This window comes from Nanorana parkeri, unplaced genomic scaffold (assembly GCF_000935625.1).
Source record: "Nanorana parkeri isolate BGI_ZX_2015 unplaced genomic scaffold, ASM93562v1 scaffold662, whole genome shotgun sequence".
NCBI classification, from domain to species: Eukaryota; Metazoa; Chordata; class Amphibia; order Anura; family Dicroglossidae; genus Nanorana; species Nanorana parkeri.
The window spans coordinates 192,189-213,800 of record NW_017306930.1 but is presented as its reverse complement, the minus strand read 5'-3'; the positions used below and the strand labels follow the sequence as shown (position 1 = coordinate 213,800).

The 21,612-nt window shown below is 41.4% G+C and overlaps 1 protein-coding gene across 1 annotated transcript in view; it reads right to left on the bottom strand.

Moving 5' to 3' along the window:
* The window catches only part of INPP4B (inositol polyphosphate-4-phosphatase type II B), a gene marked incomplete at its 5' end in the record, with an annotated part of 263,520 nt that overhangs the window by 70,443 nt on the left and 171,465 nt on the right, over positions 1-21,612 (bottom strand). Inside the window, one exon of the mRNA XM_018563411.1 lies at positions 9,852-10,029. Within this exon, the coding sequence (XP_018418913.1) occupies positions 9,852-10,029 (178 nt within the window). The remainder of the gene's footprint in view (positions 1-9,851; positions 10,030-21,612) is intronic.

The following is a 21,612-nucleotide window of genomic DNA, read 5'->3' as shown; positions in this document are numbered from 1 at the left end:
AATGACATGTTTTAAAGGCATTTTGGCAAAAAAAAATGCTTAAATCTGCTTAAAAAAAGATGAGCATATATTTTTTAAGCTACAGGTGTTAGTTGCAAGCATCAGAACACTCCTTGTGTTAAGTGTTTTGTGGCTGATTGGCTGCAGTCACTGCATTTCACAGAAATCTGCCAAAATTCTAAAGGTGCCCATACACTGCTCGATTCTCGTACGAGAATCGAGCAGTGTGAACGAAGACGTGCAACCGTTTTTACTGTACGGTCGCACGTCTTTTGTCGAACCAGCATGCTCGAAAACCCGCCGAGAATCGTACGATTGTCGGTGGTTTTCTAGCCTGCTCGTTCGACAGCTGCGGAACGGGCAGTGCCCGTTCTGCATTGCGGTCATCAGAAGCCCGCCCCTCAGAGGGGCGGGCTTTCGATGATCGCAAGTACGATCTGCCTGTCCAAGATGGGCAGATCGTACGTTTTTTTAATTACCTTACAACCATCGCAAGACAAAAGTCTTGCAATGGTTGTAAGGTGTGTGCCCAGCATTACAGAGGATGGAATTAACCTCCCATCCCCAGCAGCATATACTCATACCGGAAACCTTTTAGAGACAACTGGCTGCCAGCTATCCATCATTCCAGTGGCACTGACAGTGCACCTGGCTGCCACCTATCCACCATTCCAGAGACACTGTCTGTGCACCTGGCTGCCACCTATCCACCATTCCAATGACACTGACAGTGCACCTGGCCGCCACCTATCCACCATTCCAGTGACACTGAGAGTGCACCTGGCTGCCACCTATCCACCATTCCAGAGACACTGTCTGTGCACCTGGCTGCCACCTATCCACCATTCCAGTGACACTGACAGTGCACCTGGCTGCCACTATCCACCATTCCATTGACACTAACAGTGTCAGGGATGTAAGCATTCCGGTAATGATTCGGCAACCAGACCCAAAATTCCAGCATTGCTGGGTCAATTCCAACAGGTTCCCAGGTATGCCTATACTTAACTTGCCTTTACTCTGCTGCTGCTCTGTTCAGTATCCTGAGCCACAGGAAAAACATGTTACTTCAAGGTATGGAGGAGCATGTGACTTACTTCATGTGTGTAGACTACGACTCCATTGACGGTTTGGGCAATCAGGGCTTTCCTTCACTTCTAGCAGCTGAACAAAGTTGCAATGGAGTAAGTGTATGTTGCTGCGAAAGTATTTATTAAAGTAAACCTCATATTAAAGCTGGTCGTAAGGTGTATGGGCACCTCAACAGTGAGTGCCCCTGCCTTCTGACAGTGTATGGCTAACATTACACTAAATACTGAATGTTTGAAACAGCTGATCATTCAGGTACAGTGATTCAGGAAAAAGAAGATTTTTTTTTAACAGCTGAGTTATTTAATACAACAGCTAAGAGTGACTAGTAGATGCAGCTTTACCAAGAATTGTTAATACCATCCATAAAATCCTGACATACATAAAGGTGATGTAACAGGGCATGGGCAGAATACAAAGCTGTCAAGTACATCAACACAAGATTAAGACAGTTAAGAAAATCTGCATGGACAGCACTTGTTCTATATTCAATGCCCTTTTATTTAGCCATAATGCATTATAATGGACAGCAAGCTTAAACATAAATTCTTGTATATTGACATTCCCCTTGGTTATTGAAAGGCAACAGTGATTCACTGCAACCTGCTTTGAATTGTGTCAGGCCTTGAACTCTTTCCAAGCTATACACATTCACTAGCTCTCATAGCATTGCAGAAGTATGGGCTTCACAGGCCATCTGTCTACATAGACTTTTTTTTTTCTGAATCCAAATCGTGCTTGCCTGGTTTCTAAGGGAATAACTTCCCAAGCAGTTGCTGTTCTTTTAAGTTAGTCCCAATAAATGTCAAAATCAAAAACAACTTAAATAAATAATGTGCTTGAAGCATTATGCAAGTTAAGGACACCTGCTCTGCCTGCCATGGCTTAACTCCAGCTCCGACTTAAATCTTCTTATGGAAGAATGTTTCAAAGATGTGTATGAAAAGCCTCCTTCTCCCAGACAATCTTTTAAAGATTTCTTCTTTTTTTATGGTCTAAAAATGTCCAGTGGATCAGCTGCAGCTGATTTCAAGATAACACACCAGCAATCCTCATGCTGGACATCTAAAAGCTTCACCTTGTTTACTTTGTATTATGGACGGGGAAGAGGGTTTGTAGGGTACTAAAAGCCTAGGGGCATGTCTGAGCACTCAGAAAAAGGCAGACATTGTCAGATATGAGTGTTGTTTATGAGGGAGTTAAGGGAAACAGCACCTGGGGTTGTAAGTCTAAACACATTTTTTTATTTTCAGCTTTTTATTTTAATATGATTATGACAGAGGTCACATTTTAAACATGTGTTTTTTTCTACACACCTGTAGAAGTTGAAGCCTTTTTTAAATTTGTTTTTTCTTTTAGTTACATTTCCATTCTTTTCTCACCAGGAAACCTTTCTTTTATTTCTGTATTTCAGAGCCTTACAGGTGCATACCACTGACATGTTTTAAAACATCTTCAATAGCACATGGATAATCCTCCATGGAAAAGGTTAACAAGCTGTGCTTGGGTGTTAGATGTCTGCTGATTAAGAGACAGCAGAGTGGCTGATTATTTATGAATTAACATTTTTTTTCTTTTGAGCAGCACATTTGTATGCAATATTTGTGCTTCTATTTACACACATGGTTATTTTATTGAGTTTAAAATTGAATTTATGTTTTTGTTTTATTATGTATGTTTATACATTTTCAATTATATATGTCCTCTAAGCAGCTTTGTATAAAAAATACAAAGCAAGTGCAGCTAAAGGCTCTAGTATGACCGTACTAACTCCAGTTACTGTTTCATGCAAGCCTGAAAAGTAAACAAGGCAAGCCAAACCCTCTTCATTTGTATCTCACATGCTTCCCCTCCCAGGCACTGCAGCATACAGTGGGATGGTTTTATCAACAGAGGCAGTATTGTCAATCCAGAAAGCAGTGGGCAGGACTACATGACTAGGTGTTGCCAGGTGCTGATTGATAAGTTAAAGTATTGTGAATCAGCAGTGACTATGCTGATAGCCACGTCTTATGTGACATTTTTATACCACTGTAGTACACGCAGGCTCAGCCTACATGAGAGTGGCAACTCTGCTCTGATTTAGGAGCAGTGCAGCCTTGTTGCCACACCATTAGAGATAGCTTTGGACTTCACTGGTAGGAACAAAAGGTATTTGTGTGACTGTGCGGGGGCATAAAGAGGAAACTGCAAGTGCAGATGCATCTATACTTAAGTGTTGCAGCACGTGTTTTTTTTTTTATGGGATTCCATAATTCTACTTTAAGTTAGTATTCATGTTTCTCTTTAAAGGGAAGTGAGCTTAAAGATGTGTAATTAAGCTTAAGGTCAAAGATTAGCTAAATGTTAATAAAATGTAAGTGGGAATATAATCAAGAAATAAATGTAACTTTGAAATGCACTCAACATTTACATTTAATGTAGTGTCCAAAGTAACTATAATAAATAAAATTTTATAAAGACTACAATTGAACCTGCTTGAACACATAGATCTGAAATATGGTTTCTAACACAAGTGAATGAGGAAATGCATCACATTCAGGAACAGAACGTTTTCAGGGAAATCTATGAAACTGTGAATGAGAAAGGACTGTTGAGAACAGAATGAATAAAGAAATAGCAAACGTACATGCCGTACCAGACATTGTAATTTACTATATTGAGATGAATGAGGCATGTAGTGAGAATGGGAGAGGAGAGGATGAAGGCAAAAGGCAGACAAAATGTCAGTGGGCTACAGAAAAGTTACATAAAAAAGTTCATGACTGTCATGGGCGTACCGTGTATTAAATGTTAATATGTAAATGGAAGGTTTTATATATATATTAAAATTAATAACATTGTAATAGTAGGTACCTTGTTTATAACAGCTAGAAAACATCAGTGGTCACACATTAAGCTTCATTAATTTGCCTAGCATCTGTTATTTGCATTCTAGGTCATTATATTGTGTTACATGTCCATCCAGATACTTTTGAAGACTGGAGGCAATAAATGTGTGGAAAAAGTTGAGATGTTGCTCAAAACAACAGACTTCATTAGAAAAACAGTAAACAAGATAATCTGTTTGACTGTTGGGATCAAAAGCTCCACTTTCACTATTTGAAATAAATAGTGACAGTGAAAATCACTGCATACAAGTCTGCCCATTCATATATACTGTACACTTCCCGTGTTCCAGTTATGACTAATAACCATGGACACAGAGACTGCCATATGACAGTGCTCAGTTGACAAAACAGTTGTTTTGTAATAAAAATTGTTTAAATAGCTAAAGCCTTCCATGTCCAATTACTTATAAATTATGCACAGCACCCCTGATCACGAAGGGGTAAGGACGTATTCACACTTGTTTTACTGTATGAAAAGTGAAAATCCCATTTTTTTTATATATGACTTGTTCACGTCTATGCACATTTTGTTTTTATGTTAAATACATCTGCAGCATGGAAAAGTCTTATTCTTAACGTCCTCTCACTTTGCATAATACCTAAACAAACAAAAGGTATGTTTAAATTCTTGCCCAAAGTCTGTAATATTTTTGTTTCAGGTCAAATGTGCTGTGATGTAATAATGCATTATGGACACTAGATGGAGCTTAGGAGCATAGGAAATAAATACTTATCCTAAAAAGAATATATATTAGGAGCCTTAACGTTGCCATTATTTGCACAAAATGATTGTTCACAGATATTTGCAGGGTTAATGGCCCTGTAGATCATTTATGAATAAACCCCTCTGTGTTGCTGCTGGCTCTCAACCCCCACTGTTGCTGACAGCTGACGATCAGGAACCAGAGTCATTATAGCCACTAAATGGTGCTGAGGAGCACAGGAATTAAATACTTCTTTCCCATGCTCCTCAGCTCCATCTAGTGGCATTACTGCAGTATTTTCCCGATATTACATTTGACCCAAAAATGAAAATATACCAATAACATTAGTTTTTTTTTCCACATAATGAACATGCATGCACTTTCACAGACCAAATGCAATTTTTTTTATAAATACACCCCATAGAGTTATTACAAGATAACTGAATCATGCTGATGCAGTTGATTTTACTCTAGACATCAATGACCTCTGGTCATGAAAGGGTTAAAATGTGCACAAGGGCCAAATTGTGATGGCTAGATCAGAGAGGGGACTGGGTCAGAACAACTCATTTTCCTTTTTCTGGCTTTCTTTTCATTTATTTTCACCTGGTGATCTAGCCAGTAACATATCTCCTGTCTTAGGATGGCTCCACTCTATGAAGGAGCACTGGAGCCACCCTTGGACAGCAGCACTGTCAACCTGTGGAGAAGGAAGTTACAGCACAAGTTTTTTCACCAGGTAAAAATAAAGGGGAAATAAAAGCTGAAAAAAAATTCTAATGCAGCCACCAAGAACTGGTAAGCGGCAATATATTATATTTTTGTTTTGGGATTTAGGTCCTTTTCACATCAGATGCATTGGCATCTGTTTTTCAATGCATGATAATGCAAGGATATCTAAAAATGAATAAATGTGAATAGGAGCAGTTCACACCAGTGCATTGCATTCATGTGAGCTGCCCTGTGCTGAAAAAAAAAACTAGAGCAGACTATTTTTTTTTCAGTGCAACACCCTATACTTGATATAGCTGAGTGTGAAATTCAAACAAAAAAAACAACGTAACGCAGCGTATGTCAACATTCTATGCCAACACATGTGAACGCACTTGCGTTAAATCATGCCCAATGCACACATTTTGGTGTGATACACTGAGTTTGATGTAAAGATCTGTATAAATTCATCTGTCACTAAAAGTTAAAGGAGAACTATGGTGTCAGGGCTTTTCCCCATAGTTCTCCTAAGGGTAACGGGAGGACACAAACTAGCGTCCTCCTGTCACCCTAAGCTCAGTATAACGCGAGCTGTAGCTCGCGGTATACTGAGGCCCAGCAGCCGTGATGGATCCCAACATTACTGTCGAGATCCACCCAGCTGCGGGATTGACAGCTGGCTCTACCTATCTAGGAGGCAGAGCCGGCTGTGCCCGCCCCCTCCCCATCTGTTCCGCTAGTCAGCGCTGGAGGATAGGAGAGGGGAGGGGGGGAATCCCTGCCCAAGCCGTGAGTGACAGTCATGGCTCTCTGCAGTGATGGATTGAGAAGTGAGCGAGGGTTGGTATGTGTTGGCTCACATCCCAATCTATTGAGCCGACCTGTGACAGTTTCATTGTCACATTTCGGCTAGAACTATGAGGCTGAGTGATTTTCACTCGACTCATAATTCTCCTTTAATGATGCACCGATACCGATACCGAGCATTTGCATGAGTACTCGTACAAATGCGGCGATACCAAAACCCGATACCGTTGCTTTAATTATGTAAATGAAGCGACTGCCTTTGGTCCTGCACTTGCCTATAGTCTGAGTCCTATTGGGGGGATGGTATTATGCTGCATTAATGTATAATGTATTGCTGGGATTTGTAGTGCTCTATAGCTGATGGTATTATTCTGCATTGCTGTATAATGTATTGCTGGGATTTGTAGTGCTCTATAGCTGATGGTATTATGCTGCATTGCTGTATAATGTATTTCTGGGATTTGTAGCCCTCCATAGCTGGCGGTAATCTGCATTGCTGTATAATGTAGTGCTGGATTTGTAGTCCTCTATAGCTGATGGTATTATTCTGCATTGCTGTATAAGGTATTGCTGAGATTTGTAGTACCTCTACATCTGATGGCATTATTCTGCATTGTTGTATAATGTATTGCTACGATTTGTAGTCACAGCTGAAAATGGGTCCTGGTGCTTCACCACTGATTCCAGGGACTACAAATCAACCTGGACAGGAGGAAATGGGCCCTGGTGCCTGTCAACATTGCCAGTTCCCGGGCCCCCCTTGCTTCAGTCTGGGGCCCTCCATCCCTAACACTGTGCCCAGAGCACCTTATTTGCTTGAGCTTTCACAAGAAAAAAAAAATATATATATATATTTTTTTTTTCCAATAATAATGTCTTTTCAATTCTTCATAATTATAGATACGCTGTCCTAAAGCATTAGTATGTTTTGTTTTAGAAAAACTGTCACATGACACAAACAAAAGTATCAGTAATTGGTATCGGCGAGTACTTGAGAAGTATCGGTACTCATAATTGGTCTGGAAAAAATTATATCAGTGCAACCCTACCGAAATTGTGTATGTTGCACAACATCCGATTATATTGCTAAATGTTAATATACGGGGAAAGGTAAAAGGTGATAAAAGAGCACAAGTGTGTTTTAGCAATGTGTATTTTTCAAAAAAACATTTTTAAACAATTTTTTGTCAAAAAGTACACATGTGAGATACACTTTTGATGTTAAATATAAGGTTTAGATAATTCTTAGTATGAAAATGTTTTGGCAGTCTAAATAGGGATGCGGGTATAGTATGTGCAGTCTCCTTTTTTCCTCAAGTTGACAAATAACGTAGCTAACACAAGGCAATTAAGAAATTGCAGTTCACCTTGAAATTACCTTACTCTCCATGTTTTCCACTCTATTAGGGTAATTAAAGTGTATTACGTTTTTTCTACATACTGCATATTTCTACTTTTGTCATATGCAAGTGTGGAATTCGGAAACATCTTTCTAAATGTATTACATTGATTAGTTTTCTGTCAAACTGGGTTCATTAACAAAAGAGGGAACATTTAGAAATTGCCAATAATGAATCACTAATCAGTCAAGAACTCCATGTGATACTTCATTTTGCGACATCAGGGGCATCAGAATGCAGATTAGTGCTGAAAGTTAGAAGGTTTGCCCTACTAGGGTAGAACTTCCTTCACATGAAAGAATTAATCAGATAATGAAATAAACTGCACGTGGAGAAATGGCTATGCTATAGGTAGTTCTAGGGATGTTAAAATGTAAGCTCTGTTTATGTGATCTTCCTTACACATCAAACATTTTTCATGACTGCACAGAGAACATTAATATCTTGCTACCATCTTGGCCAGTGTACAGACAATTTAAGTCTCAAGCTCACAGTCACAGCTTAACCACCACATAGCTGGGAAGAGAGGGAGCTCTGTAGAATTACTACATTTTATGCAATAATGCTTCAGTTTTTAGAAGGGTAAAAAATGGATAGTTACAGCATTAGATTGCAGTCCCTATACAAATCAAGTATGATACACTATTTTAATGCATTGTCTTCAGTGTCGGCTAAAAAATAAACCAAAGAATCTGGTTTTCTGGAAGTAAATACCATGAACAGCTGTTAAAGTACCTAAATATAACCTTGAGACACCTTTACCTAAGTTTCTTGCAAAGGGACAGCAGCCAAAATGCAAATCCTACACATGACACTAAGGGGGAAATTTATCAAAAGCAATTGCGACAGTTTTAGCCTCTTATATCATTTTTTTAAAGTGCAAATCTGTCTTTAAGCAGTGCCCCTGATTTCACCACTTTTCCAACTGCACGTGTTTTGACCAGAGTTTGCACTACTTTTTCATCTGCACGTGTTTTGCACCTGTTTTCATCTGCACTTGTTCAGGGCCTGTATAAAACGGGAGCATCACCTAAAAAGCAATCACAACTTAAGAAGTCCCCATGACCACTTCTTCAAGAAGCGACAGTTAAGCTTTTTGCCTGAAGTTAGAAGTCTTCTGTCCTAGAGTCTATTAAACCTCGTTTATGAACAACATTACACTAGCATCATAAATCTGGTGCAAATATATTCCATGCAAGTTCAAACACTTGCAATTGCTATGATAAATTGCCCCCTAACTATAAATGTCTGTGCCCATCTTCTCAGTACACCACACTGTTTAACAGTGCAGCTAATGAAGGATCAGAATTAAAGAAGAACTCAGAAAAAAAATGTTATTAACCCTTGCAGTGGGGCTCCCTCGCACTGCAAGAGTTAGCTGCTCGTTTGTGTTCAGGTGCTAAAAAGAATATTGCAGTTGGAGAATGTCATCAATGTGCTCCTGCTCTTACAAGGTCCAATCGGCAGACTAGAAGTATGTTCTTGGCCTGGCTGTGCTACTGCTGCAATAGAGGACTGGTTTATGTGGTCTTGCAGTAGCGCTCGGGTCGCTAAACTGGCTGCACAAAATTACAAATCCTTTGGCAGGTAGCACACTATTCATAAATGTTTTTAAACCATTTGCCTCTAGCTAAGTTTTAATACTTTTCATAGCTGACAGCCCCTGACTCATCATCTATACAACACGAAGATTGCAAAAGCAATCTTCTGTGGCCATTCAAAAAGCTTGCTAGTACCATCTTAACATGTAACTATTTACTAACGTTTTAGCGCTGTGTTCATGGGATAATTGCTTCTAAATGTAACTGTGTAAAAAAAAAAAAAATCACTTTTCGCATAGGAGAACAAAAAAGGAATATATTGGCTTACAAGAACAATATCTCCTACTCGCTTCTCTCCAACAATTATTAGCATTATAAAGAAAAGGACTTGCAGAAATCAAATGCTGCTGAGCAGCAATAAAATAACTCAATTTAATAACAGAATCTACTGGCTCTGAAAGCCTGCAATCTTGCTTTCAGAAATGCTTTTAAAAGCAGAAAATAAAGATACAGAAAATGTTAAATTGCTTTTTTTTGCAAAGGAATTAGGTGTTTGGTCTTCCTTTGCCTTGGCATTTTGAAGTCTATTTTTCAAAGTGAGTACTCAACATTCTTTAATGTAGCGAATGTCAACTAGCACGCTATAAGCAAGGGGGAGGCATTAGGAAAAGGTCTATTTTCATCCATGAGCCCAGATTGGGATCTCACCGTTTCCTTGAGTATTTTTAAAGAGTTCTTCAGGCTGTCCGCAGTGTGCTGTCTTGCTGAATTAAGCAGGAGGTCTGTATGGCTTGATATAAGAGGTTGCAGGTGATTGATGTTACTTAAAATTTCTTTTGCCTTTGCCGTGTTTTCAGGTGAATAGTAAATACACTGGTACCCAGTACTGGAAAACAGAAATGCAAATTTCTTTTAGCATACTGCAGAGAAAAAAAATATTATCAGATACTTCAGCAACAAAAAAATAATAATCCTTATAAAGAAGATTGAATAAAGTTATTTCCTGTGCACAGGCATATGCCAGGATATTAATCTGTGAGAGGATTAAAGTCCAATCGTTTTTCCAAAGTAAAAGAGTCGGGGAACCACAAATGAAAGCAAACAGTACTGATTAGTTTATTTCCTATCTCAGCTTCTTAAAGAGAATGCAGAATTACACATTGATATGCAAGCACCATCTAAAATTTATAGCACTTATCTTGTTGATTGGAAGTGTCATGAAAGTGAATTGCAAACCTTTAATTTCAGCTCAGTTAAATGCTAACAATGTTGTTTTAAATAGTATTAAAATGGGATTCTTAAGTTAGAACCTGTGTTAGTTTTTCACTGTTGGGGAGATAAAGTAAAATCTCCCCAAATGGGGACACTTATAAGGGAAAGCAGAGGTTATATTCCTCGTTCCAAAACATAAGAAATGCTTTAACTTGAGGTCTACCTAAAAAAAAAATACAGTCCAAACATTAAGGGTCTGCCAATCTTATTGACCAGTAGTGTGTGTACTAAAAAGAACAAGAAGCATCAAATAAATCAAACAGCATCAAATAAATTAGTCCCAATGAGCTTATACATAGTAGCAGTATCAGGACAAATGGCAGATAGCAATGAAACCTCACTGTAGACATGTAACCCTCTAAAAATCAAATTTACTAGTACAGAGATGTTGAAGATAAGACATAAGTAAACCTAAATTCATCTGCATGTTTTCACTGGCAGGAATATAAAAATACTTTGAATATTTTCAAATTGTCTGAACCACGTTTATGGAAAAATACAAGTAGGACACATCCTTAAGTAGTAAATACACTGCCTGACCAAAAAAAAGGCACTCAATTTAGCTTTGATTGCGGCACGCAATTGTCATCATTTCGAGAAACTTATGCAAAGTCTCAACATTTATTTCTGTCCAGAGTTGCATTAATTTTTCACTAAGATCTTGTAGTGATGATAGGAGAGTCAGGCCACAGTGTTAGCCTTCTCCAGCAGATGCCAAAGATTTTCAATGGAGTTAAAGTCTGGACTCTGTGGTGTACAATGCATGTGTTAAAATGATGTCTCGTGCTCCCTGAACCACTCTTTCACAATTTGAGCCCGATGAATCCTGGCATTGTCATCTTGGAATATGCCCAATGTGCCATCAGGGGAGAAAAATACATTGATGGAAAAACCTGGTCATTCAGTAAATTCAGGTAGGCAGCTAACCACATTGTTTTGGGGACATAACGTTGCTGAACCTTTTCTTGACTAAGTATTCAATGGAAGGCTCTTACCTATTAGCTTAGCTAAATTCAGGTGGTGACCTCTTTTTGGCCAGGCATTGTATTATTTAAACAGTATGATTATTACAATACATTTTCTCTACATTGTACCTATTGTGCTAGGTGTCAATAAGGTCTCTTGCCACATCTAATGTTGGCTACACCTTCCTAGTGGCAGGACTACCTAAATTAACCTGCCACTTTACTTACATTGCTGCCAAAAATGCTACAGAAGCTCAATTACTATTGTGGAAGAAGCTGATTCAGGAAAGGAGGGAGGGATGGAGAAATGCTATAGGAGAATGCGAGCTGACTGCTAGGTTCTCTTGTCCAGAATGCCCCTTTTATTTATTACAGGTATTTATATAGCACCCACAATTCGCGCAGTGCTTTACATGCACATTCATATCAGTTCCTGCCCCCAAGGAACTTACAATCTAAGGTCCCCATCTCACATGCATTCATACAGGGACAATTTGGAAAGGAGTCCGGAGGAAACCCATGCAAGAACAGGGAGAACATGCAAACTCCTTACAGATAGTGATCTAGCTGGGATGAATATTTGTATTTACTATAGACCTTTATGAATTCACAAAGCCAATGTATTTGTATTGTTAAGGCCCAACTAGAATTTCATTTTAAATTAGCTGATTAAATTCCAGGTGCTTTAAAAATAGGTGTGCAAAGTCTTACAGATAGTTTTCTGTAACAACCTGAGTAGAAAAAAATTATTTCTGTAGATGTCTGAAATGCATTTACATCTCAAATGCAGGAATGAGAAATGAGTATTATTATCTGCTCTTCTGTCCATCATAGGGCCATATATGCTCTTTTCATAAAACGACCATATTGTTTATAGCAAGTGCTTTTGGTTTTAATGATGCCTGCAAAGTGCATACACTACAGATAACATTTCAGTAGAGCACTGGGAGACAAAAGCAAGCCTGGTATATAAAGCATCCTGTATCACTGTACACGGCTGAACTCTGCTATGCCCAGTGGAGTAATAACTGAATTGGCACTGTTTGTAAATCAGTCAGGGGTGGATCCAGAGTGTTGCTTACAGAACTGGCTGTGCCCCCTGTCTTAGGTGGGATGTGCAAGGCCTCAGGCGGGCTGTGTGGTGTCTCAGAGGGGCTGTAAGGAATGCAGAATACCACCAGCTATAAAGCACTACAAATCCCAGCAATACATTTTACAGCAAAGCAGCAGTGCTGAATACCACTGCCAACTATAGAGGCCTACAAATCCCAGCAATAAATTATACAGCAATGCAGAATGGCACTGGCTACAGAGGACTACAAATCTCAGCAATACATTATACAACACTGCAGAATAGTATCATCAGCTCTAGAGGATTACAAATCCCAGCAATACATTTGCAGAATGCAATGCAGAATAATATGAAGCTACATACTCTGTTGCTCCGGGTTTGCGGCCTGATGTCTCCAGGGTCTCACGTGGCCAGTGCGGGCTCTCAGGTGGCCAGTGCGGGCTCTCAGGTGGCCAGTGCATGCTCTCACCAGGTGTCCGGAGATTCTCACGGGTGGGTGAGGTTGCAGCAGAGGCGGCTCTCTATTTAAGCTCTCAAATGGCCAATGCAGGCTCTCAGGTGCTCAGTTCGGGAACTTAGGTGGTCAGTGGGGCTCTCGGGGGGTCAGTGCGGGCCAGAGGTGGTCGGTGCAGGTTCTCACTAGGGGTCCGGACAGTCTCCCAGGTGGGTGTGGGAGCAGCAGATGCGGCTCTCTAATTAGGTTACGCTCCTATTCTATAAAATCAATGGGGGATTGAAGCAAAGCAGTCAATAGGAGCTCAGAAAGAGCTCTTCTTGGCAGAGTGCTGGTACCAAACGACAACCCTCTGCTAGGATCTCTTCTTTTATACAGAACATTTTTTTACTTTACTGGTCATAACTTTGTAAAGAATTATGTGACAATATGCACACATGGTTATATGAGATGACTGTATTTCTACTGATAATATGAAACAAGCATGGCTAATGACGATAGAGGGAAAAGCCTTTTATTTTCTATGCTCACCTATAGGCATATGCCTACTGTACCTAATGGAAAAACCAGGCCTGCCTTCTGTAAATAGCCAAAATTGCCACATGACCTACTTAGGTCTGCTACACTTAAAACATGACCTCCAGTGCATTTTTGTAATTAGATCAAACAGATTGTACTAATGTCTGTGACGCACAGAGATTTATATTACAAAATAATTAATGTATACATGAATGATCACAGATTAAAATGCTGTAACTGCAGACTGGAATAAATACTATACTTTTGTGATGATTTAGATGCCTTTCTTTACCATTTTGCCTATGGGGCAGATGTCTGGAAACACCAGGACTTATGATCTAAATTCTTACAGCAGTAAGCCATTTCCAGCAGAGGATTACTGTATTAATGAAATATACCGAAAGCTGGCCATACACCTTACAACCATCGCACGACTTTCGTTGTGCGATGGTTGTAAAGTAATTAAAATCTCGTACAATCTTGGACAGGCAATTCGTACTTGCGATCATCGCAAACCCTCCTCGCTGAGGGGAGGGCTTCCGATGATTCCAATGCTGAGCGGGCAGTATGCTCTTGCAGTAGCATGCCACTAAGCCGCCGAAAATCGTACGATGTTCGGCAGTTTTCGAGCATGCTCGGAAGACAAAAGACGTGCGACCGTACAGTAGAGACGGTCGCACGCCTTCCATACACCTGCTGATCATCGTACTATCGCGGGATCACTCGCGATTATCGTACAATAATCGACAGGTATATGGGCACCTTAATACACATAGATGCTTCCCCTGCACTAAGGGCTGAATTGCTTACACAACTATAGGTGAAGTGCACCAACTGCCTTAAAGTTTCCTCCTGTCTAGTGCCTCCACCACCTCTGCATGCAATGACGTCACCGTATGTAGACTCTGCTCCAGAGTGGAGAAAAATTCGACTGGATATATATTAAAAAAACAACTCCTTTTTAGACCAGCTTATTGATTTAACTTTTACATTTGGGGAGTTCTATCCCATCAGGTTTATACCTGGTGTAGGTGAAAGAGTTTTATGTAATTGGAGGAGAAAAGAAGTTGGTTTTTGAAAGCACATCAATGCACTGCATTAAGGACTAACTCTGATCACTTCCTGATATTCACGCTGGGAGAAAAAGGACTGAAAATGGAAATGCACTGTTTTGCACTATTATTGTACTAAGGAATTGATGATGACTACAACGCATAGGCCTTGATTGATTGCTATATATACCCGCACAGATGTTTGTATGTTTGCACAATTTTGCTATTTTTTGTGCACAGATTTTTATGACATTTGCACACATTAGAAAGGGTTAATTGCGGATTGATTTACATATATGTTTTTATACTAAGCAATGTTTTTTATGAGATATATAGCATTTAGAACTTGACAGATGTTTTAACCTTTCTGACTCTATCCGAAACTAAAGAGCTAGTCCATAAAAGATGATTACTGTAGATTTTAATATAACTACTGGCCTCTGCACTCTGCATTGTTACTGATCTCTGTTCTCTGTGTCACACCACTGACCTGGCGGAGTTAAGGGCGGGGCACGGTAGGGGTCAGGTGGGGCGACTGGTGGCGAGTAACTCTTAAGGCCTGGCTAGTAGCTCAGGACTTGAAATTTTGAGCCCTGACATAGGGCATGGGGAAAAAACAAAAACAAGAAAGGTTTATGTTTAAATAACAAAAAACATATGACTATAGTAATTATTTCTGCTTGATAATTAAGCAATTATTTCTATTCAAGCAATTATATAGTAATTAAACACTGACATCCAAAATTCTGTAGGAAATGTTAACAATTACGTGTCACGCATATTACACTATATAAATGTACATAAGTACTTTTTGCAGAATCTTTTTTTACTTTTGTCTGATGAAAAAGTATCAGAACAATATGAGAAATAAATGCTCTGCAACATAACTGCAATGTGATTTATACAATGGAGGATATTAAAAGATGTAGTGCTAAGTTGCTATTGTGCCACCATCATATGCCAACAGTAAATTGTAGCAATTTCCTTATATTGTTGTCAACGCTGATCCTTAGCCCTCATTCACGTGGGTCACGGCCGGCCTGTACAGACCCTTGCTGAAAAAGTCCCCTGGCTTGCTGTTCCGTAATTCGACTACTATACGGGTGGGCATTGTGCTGCCATGGAGCTGGACAGGAAAGGAAAATTACGGTAAGTATGAAATACAATTTTCCTGTTTTCCTGTCAGCTCCGTGGCAGCACACGAATGGGAATTAGCTAGCCAAAAACGGGGGGGTATGCTTGAAAATGTTCTAATCATGGCAGAAGAAATAACCCTACGGCCGTATTCAACTTTAGTTAAGGCAGCTGGATCTACACAGTAGTGTGTCATGAACGTGTGCGGAGAAGACCGTGTGGCCGCTTTGCACACAGTCTTTAAAAAAAAAACGATTGGCTGCATGATGTGGCCAGACTCTTAGTGGAATGAGCAGACACCCCACTTGGGACAGTAATGTGCTCGGCTTCATATGCTAACAATAGCACCTTTCCTATCCAGGATGCTATGAGCCCACTGTAGCATCCTCCGTGGCACCTGCTCGCATGATAGAGATGACCCGTAGACCTGAGCCCTTCCCTGGCCGAAATATACGCCTTTAGCGTATTACTCACGTCCAAGCGGCTAATCTGGCTCCCATCATCTGATTTGAAGGTTGGCAATACAATTTCTTGGTGTATGTGAAAGTCAGTCACAATCTTGGGAATGAACCCCAGCATGGGGACTAGAATCACTCAATCTGCCAGGAAAGCGGTGAAGGTTTCTTTAAACCCAAGAGCGGCCAACTCCAAACCCGTCTGGTGGAGGTGATAGCAACTAGAAAGGTAGCGTTTAATGTGAGGACGAGTAGTACTGGGCTTCCTAGAATGAAGAAGAGTATCAACTACCCATCTGAGCAACCCAACGTGAGAAGTCTCCGCCTCTCAGTATCCATGCTGCTAGGCAAAGTTTCACATGTGCTGGGTGAAGGATCGGACCTTGAAAGAGAAGGTCCGGCAATGGTGGTAGCAACAGTGGAGGCTGGATACCCATCAGGCGGAGGAGAGGATACCAAGGCCCCTTGGGCCGGTTTGGAATCACTGCCAGGACAGCCACCTATTCTCTCCGGAGTCTCCTCAGAAATTGTAGTATGAAAAGGCACTGGCGGGAAGGCGCAAGCCGTCCGAATGTCCACTCTGCTGTCAGGGCGTCCGTCGCCACCGCTTGTGGACATGGAAACTTCGGGAAGAACTTCACGACTTCAGTGTTGGTTCGGGACAAAAATAGGTCTACTTTTGGAGCTAAGCCCCAGGACACTGTGTCCTGAAATACTTGATCGAGGAGACACCACTCGTTGTCCAGAGGAACTCTGGATAGATAATCTGCTTGGTGATTGAGGGGACCCGACACGTACACTGCCGATAAGTGAAGATGGATCTAAATGGAAGACAAAGGAACTGGAAAGAAGCATCTCCTAACTCTATCAAAAGCATCCCATCTCTGGGGTGGATCACTTTCGGGATCGTCTCCAAAAGACTCCAATTCAAAGTGGTGCTTCTTGATGTACACGTTCAGGAACGTAAGGTCGATCACCGGTCGCCAATCTCCTGTCCTCTTCCACTCCAGAAAAAGTGAAGAGAAAACTCCTTTGAAGCGGTCCTGTCTTGGTACAGCGGCTACCACCCCTTGAGACAACAGATTGTCCAAGTAGGAAAACAGGATTGTGCTTTTGGAAAGGTCCTGAGGAGTTCTGGTTGGGTGAAAGATGGAGCAAGGACGCATGTGGAACTCTCAACGATGGCCTTTGGAGATAGGTTCCCTCACCCAAAGATCTGACACTGTCTGTCCAGACCTGTGAAGTATGAAGCCTGACTTAACCCCAGTGGACTTAGCTGTTGCGATGTCTAGTTTGTTGCAGAGTAGCAACTGAACCTCAAATGGAATTACATCATCCCTGCTTAGATGTGGGATCCGCCACCCACGGTCTGAGCCACAGATCCTTCTGCCCGCCGCTGCGGCTAACATAACTCTGGCTAGAATTTAATAACATTGACCAAACCTCGGCGAAGAATGTAGAAGACAATCTGATACTCTTTAAGCGGCCTAAGAGCTCAGATTTACTAAGATCCTCCAAAACTGCTGCTTCTGCGCTGTCCACCCAAGCCTCCAGGGCCTTGGAAGGTACTGCCATAGCAACTGCAGGTTTGCAGGCCCCATCGGCCAAGAGATAGATCCTTTTAAGATCTAAATCTGCCCATCTGTCCAAGACATCCTTAAGGGTAACAGCGTCAACAAGGGGCAGCATGACATGCCTTGCCAGCCTCATTAAGGAATACTTAATTCATTCATTCATCCTGGATACATTCTTCATCTAAAGAGAGAGAATCAGAATGGGGTCCGGAGGACTCCCGACTCCGGCTGGGGGTGCCAGTTCTAGAAGGGTCCGGACTAGCCTCCTGAGCTGGATCTAGAGTAGGCTGGTTTAAGGACTGACCCTATGCAGAAGAAAAACTCGTTGAGGGTATCCTGAAAGATTTTCTGCAGTAAATAATTAACCTGCATATACCTGCCTCCTTGTCTGTAATGGCCTCTGAAAACATGATTCACACGCCGTTTTCTCCGGTAAGGCCACATTGGTACATGCCCAATAAGCCCCTGAAGGGGCTGAGAATGGTGGGAGGGCCCAGGATGCGCTGAGGGAATCCGCTGATTTACAGACGGAGACCGGTTGCAAAATCTTCTGTCAGAACAACGAGTGTCTTGCTCTGGAGACGGTGATCTCCCTCAACTAGACGCAGAGGACTCACTGCGCTCCCGAACGTAGCGAGAGCCAGACCTGGACGAACCGAACACAGGGAAGGTATATGATACAAAAAAAGGCTGACCTTTAGACAGCAAACCATGATGTGGTGCAGGCGCCCACCTTCTTTGCGACTGGCGATCTTTGACGGGTGGGGATTTGTCTAGAGGCATGCTGTGCATGCATGAAAGTGCTAGCACAACCAACAACAATTACAATAATCAGCTAACAATCAATATACGCACTTACTTTTCCCAAGAATGCCACGGCTCGGCTGACTGTGTACCACCAGGCTCAAAACAGACAGCCATCTCTGAATGGCTGGGTGACTTAAATAGCCCTCCAAATAACTCCTCCACCAGAAGAAACGCAGACTGCCCAGCCGGCGCTGGAACGTCACTGGAACGCATAGCCTGCGTTTCACTCTTCACCATAGGAACCCACAAAAGCCATTTTCTTCCGGGTTCTCGTCCGGCGGCGGAAGTGCCTAGGTGGAACGCATAGCTTGCTTTCCAACACCGCCGCTGGGAGCCCCAGACAGCACAGCAAGGAGCCACAAACACCGGCTCCACACAGGTTATGGCACCACAGGCTCTTGTCACTAACACAATACATAGGACCACAAGAAAGAATACCGAATAACAGGCAGAATAGGCCTGCAATGAAGCAACAACTCCAAGTTACATTTTAAACATTACCAACGTCTGGGGAACCACAGGTGACAGCAAAACATTCACAAGAAAAACACCCAAGAGTTAGGGCACAAGATGAAGCTGACAGAGTTAGCAAACACCTTTCTGTAAGATCCAGTTAAAAGGTTTAGTAGCAGAGCTACAAGTGGCAGCAGCCTGCACTCAGCAAGCACCTGCGGGGTTAAAGCACCTCAAAGCAAGCTAATGGATGTTTCAGGTAAAATTCCTGCAAGAGTCAGCTAAGGCATTAGCAGCACCACAGAATCACATATGTAAAAGGTGCCCATACACTGCACGATTCTCGTACGAGAATTGCACGTCTTTTGTTTTAGGAGCATGCTAGAAAACCAGCCGAAAATATTATGATTTTTGGCTGGTTTGAATGATGCTCGGGAGTCAAATGCCGAACGGGCCAGTGTGCGCACGCGCACACTGCCTGTTCAGCATTGCGGTCATCGGTAGGCCGCCCCTGAGGGGTGCAGGCGTGCGATGATCGCATGTACGATCTGCCTGTCCAAGATGGGCAGATCGTACGTTTTTTAAATTACTTTAAGGTGGCCATACGCCATACACCATACACCATACAACCATTGTACAACTTTTGTTGTGCAGACATTTCACCTTCATACAATTTTCTTACAACTAACCCATCATGCACAGACCAATGTAGTTCACAAATAACGCTTGTCAGCATCACCACCTGGCTGATTTACATTGACCAAAAGGACAAACTTTCGTTTGAGCATGTGCAGTTTGCATCTAGAGACTTTTGTTGTACAACCACGCCACTAACCTGTCAATTTTCATCCAAATAGACAAACGTTTTCTAGCCTACTGAAAGACAACAAATCTCCAGATAATTGTAAGGTGTATGGGCACCTATAGGCGCCCAGACCAAGTAGGAATATCTCCTCCAACCATAATGAGCAACAGCAGTGTACTTACACCTTGTTCGCCAGGCCCCGAGGATCACCAGCGGGGCTCCCATGGACCTGCACCATTTAGGAAAGGGCTCACAGGGACTTCGCCAACTGAAGGAGGAAGAAGAAGAAGGCGGACAGCAAGGACTTTATTCCTGCTAGGTAGGCACACTGCTCTGATCCTGACATGTAGGAGGGAAAAAAAGCAACGGCAAGCCAGGGGACTCTTTCAGCTTTAATGAGTTACAATCCTGATTAGGGGAGGAGGGAGGGATTAACCCATTCGTCTGCTGCCATGGAGCTGACAGAAAAATATGTCTCCAATAAGAAAATACTACAGATCCCATGACTTTGCTGCACTGGTCACATGACTTCTGCCCTAAGCAGCTAATGGTCCAGGACTCTGAACCTATGCCTAAGGGTCTGTTCACACCAGTGAGTCACGCTGAACACATGGCCACTGGTGTGCGATGACAGGTGACACTGATACACGGCTGCTGGCACATCACGCTGTTTACCTTTTTTGTTAGAACTTTATTGAAATGTATGTAATGTGACATTGGATGGAGTTCTATCAGCACAGCACAGTGCACTGCAGTTGTAACATATTGCAGCACTCTGATCTGAAACAAAGTACTGCATGCATGCGCTGGTGTGAACTTATGTAAAGCAAGGCAATTTGCCTTGTTTTTGCATTGGGGCTGCGCTGAATAAAGTAGTCAGTGCAGCCCCAGCATCTGGTGTGAACATGCCTAAGTCAAGGCTGAACAATAGTCAGTAGCTGGTCTTCCCTACCCAGTCATACAGCTCTCTTTCTCCTTACAGGCCCCTTTTTTTGTTTCCACATGTGTATAATACATCACTCATACCAGTGTGTATGAGTGATGCGCTAGTTGTATAAAAAATGTGAGTCTGAAATTTCTGCTGCCAAAAATTCCATGTCTAAAAATATTACACAAATATTCAGAAGCTGAAGAGATGTTCTAACTTCACTTACTACATATTTGGTTTTAAACAGTGGCGCTGATTTACTAAAGGCAAATAGGCTGTATACTTTGCAAGGCAATTTGCACATTGCAGGAACATTTTCCTTTAGCTTAGTGAATGTGGTGAAAATTCACTTTGCAAAGAATACCAAATATGCAAGGAAAATAAAATAAAAGTATTTTTTCTTGCACATGATTGGATGATGGAAGTCAGGACAGCTTCACCTCATTCACTAAGCTAAGGGGAAATTAAATAGCAAAGTACACATTCCCTTACAAAGTGAACAGCCTAATTGCTTTTTGTAAATCAACCCCAAAGACAGATAAAGCCAGACAACTAGCATTTTCCAAATAAATTGAGCAACAGAAACCTCTGTATTTTTTATCAATAAAAGGTTTCCTGCAATTAGCTGTAATTCCAATGTATTTACCTATTTTTAGAAGTACTTTGCAGTGAAGCAATTAAAAACTCAAATAGTAATTGTCTCCAGCAGCGTCTATTTAATGTAAAATAATGAGATCTGCTCTACATAAATGAGAATCCCAAAATGTTCAAACTCTTTGTGGCGGTTTCATAAGTCAGACATCAATAAATTAGAGTTCAGGAGACTATAACAAGAACATTTAACAAGATAAAAAGTTGAGGCAATAAGAGACTAGTAAATTAAAGGAGAGCTACAATCAGGACAAAAATCTTCAATAAAATTACAATCTTTGTGTATGTACCTTTGTTTCTTTTTTTGGAAATACAGTGGTCTTTTGAT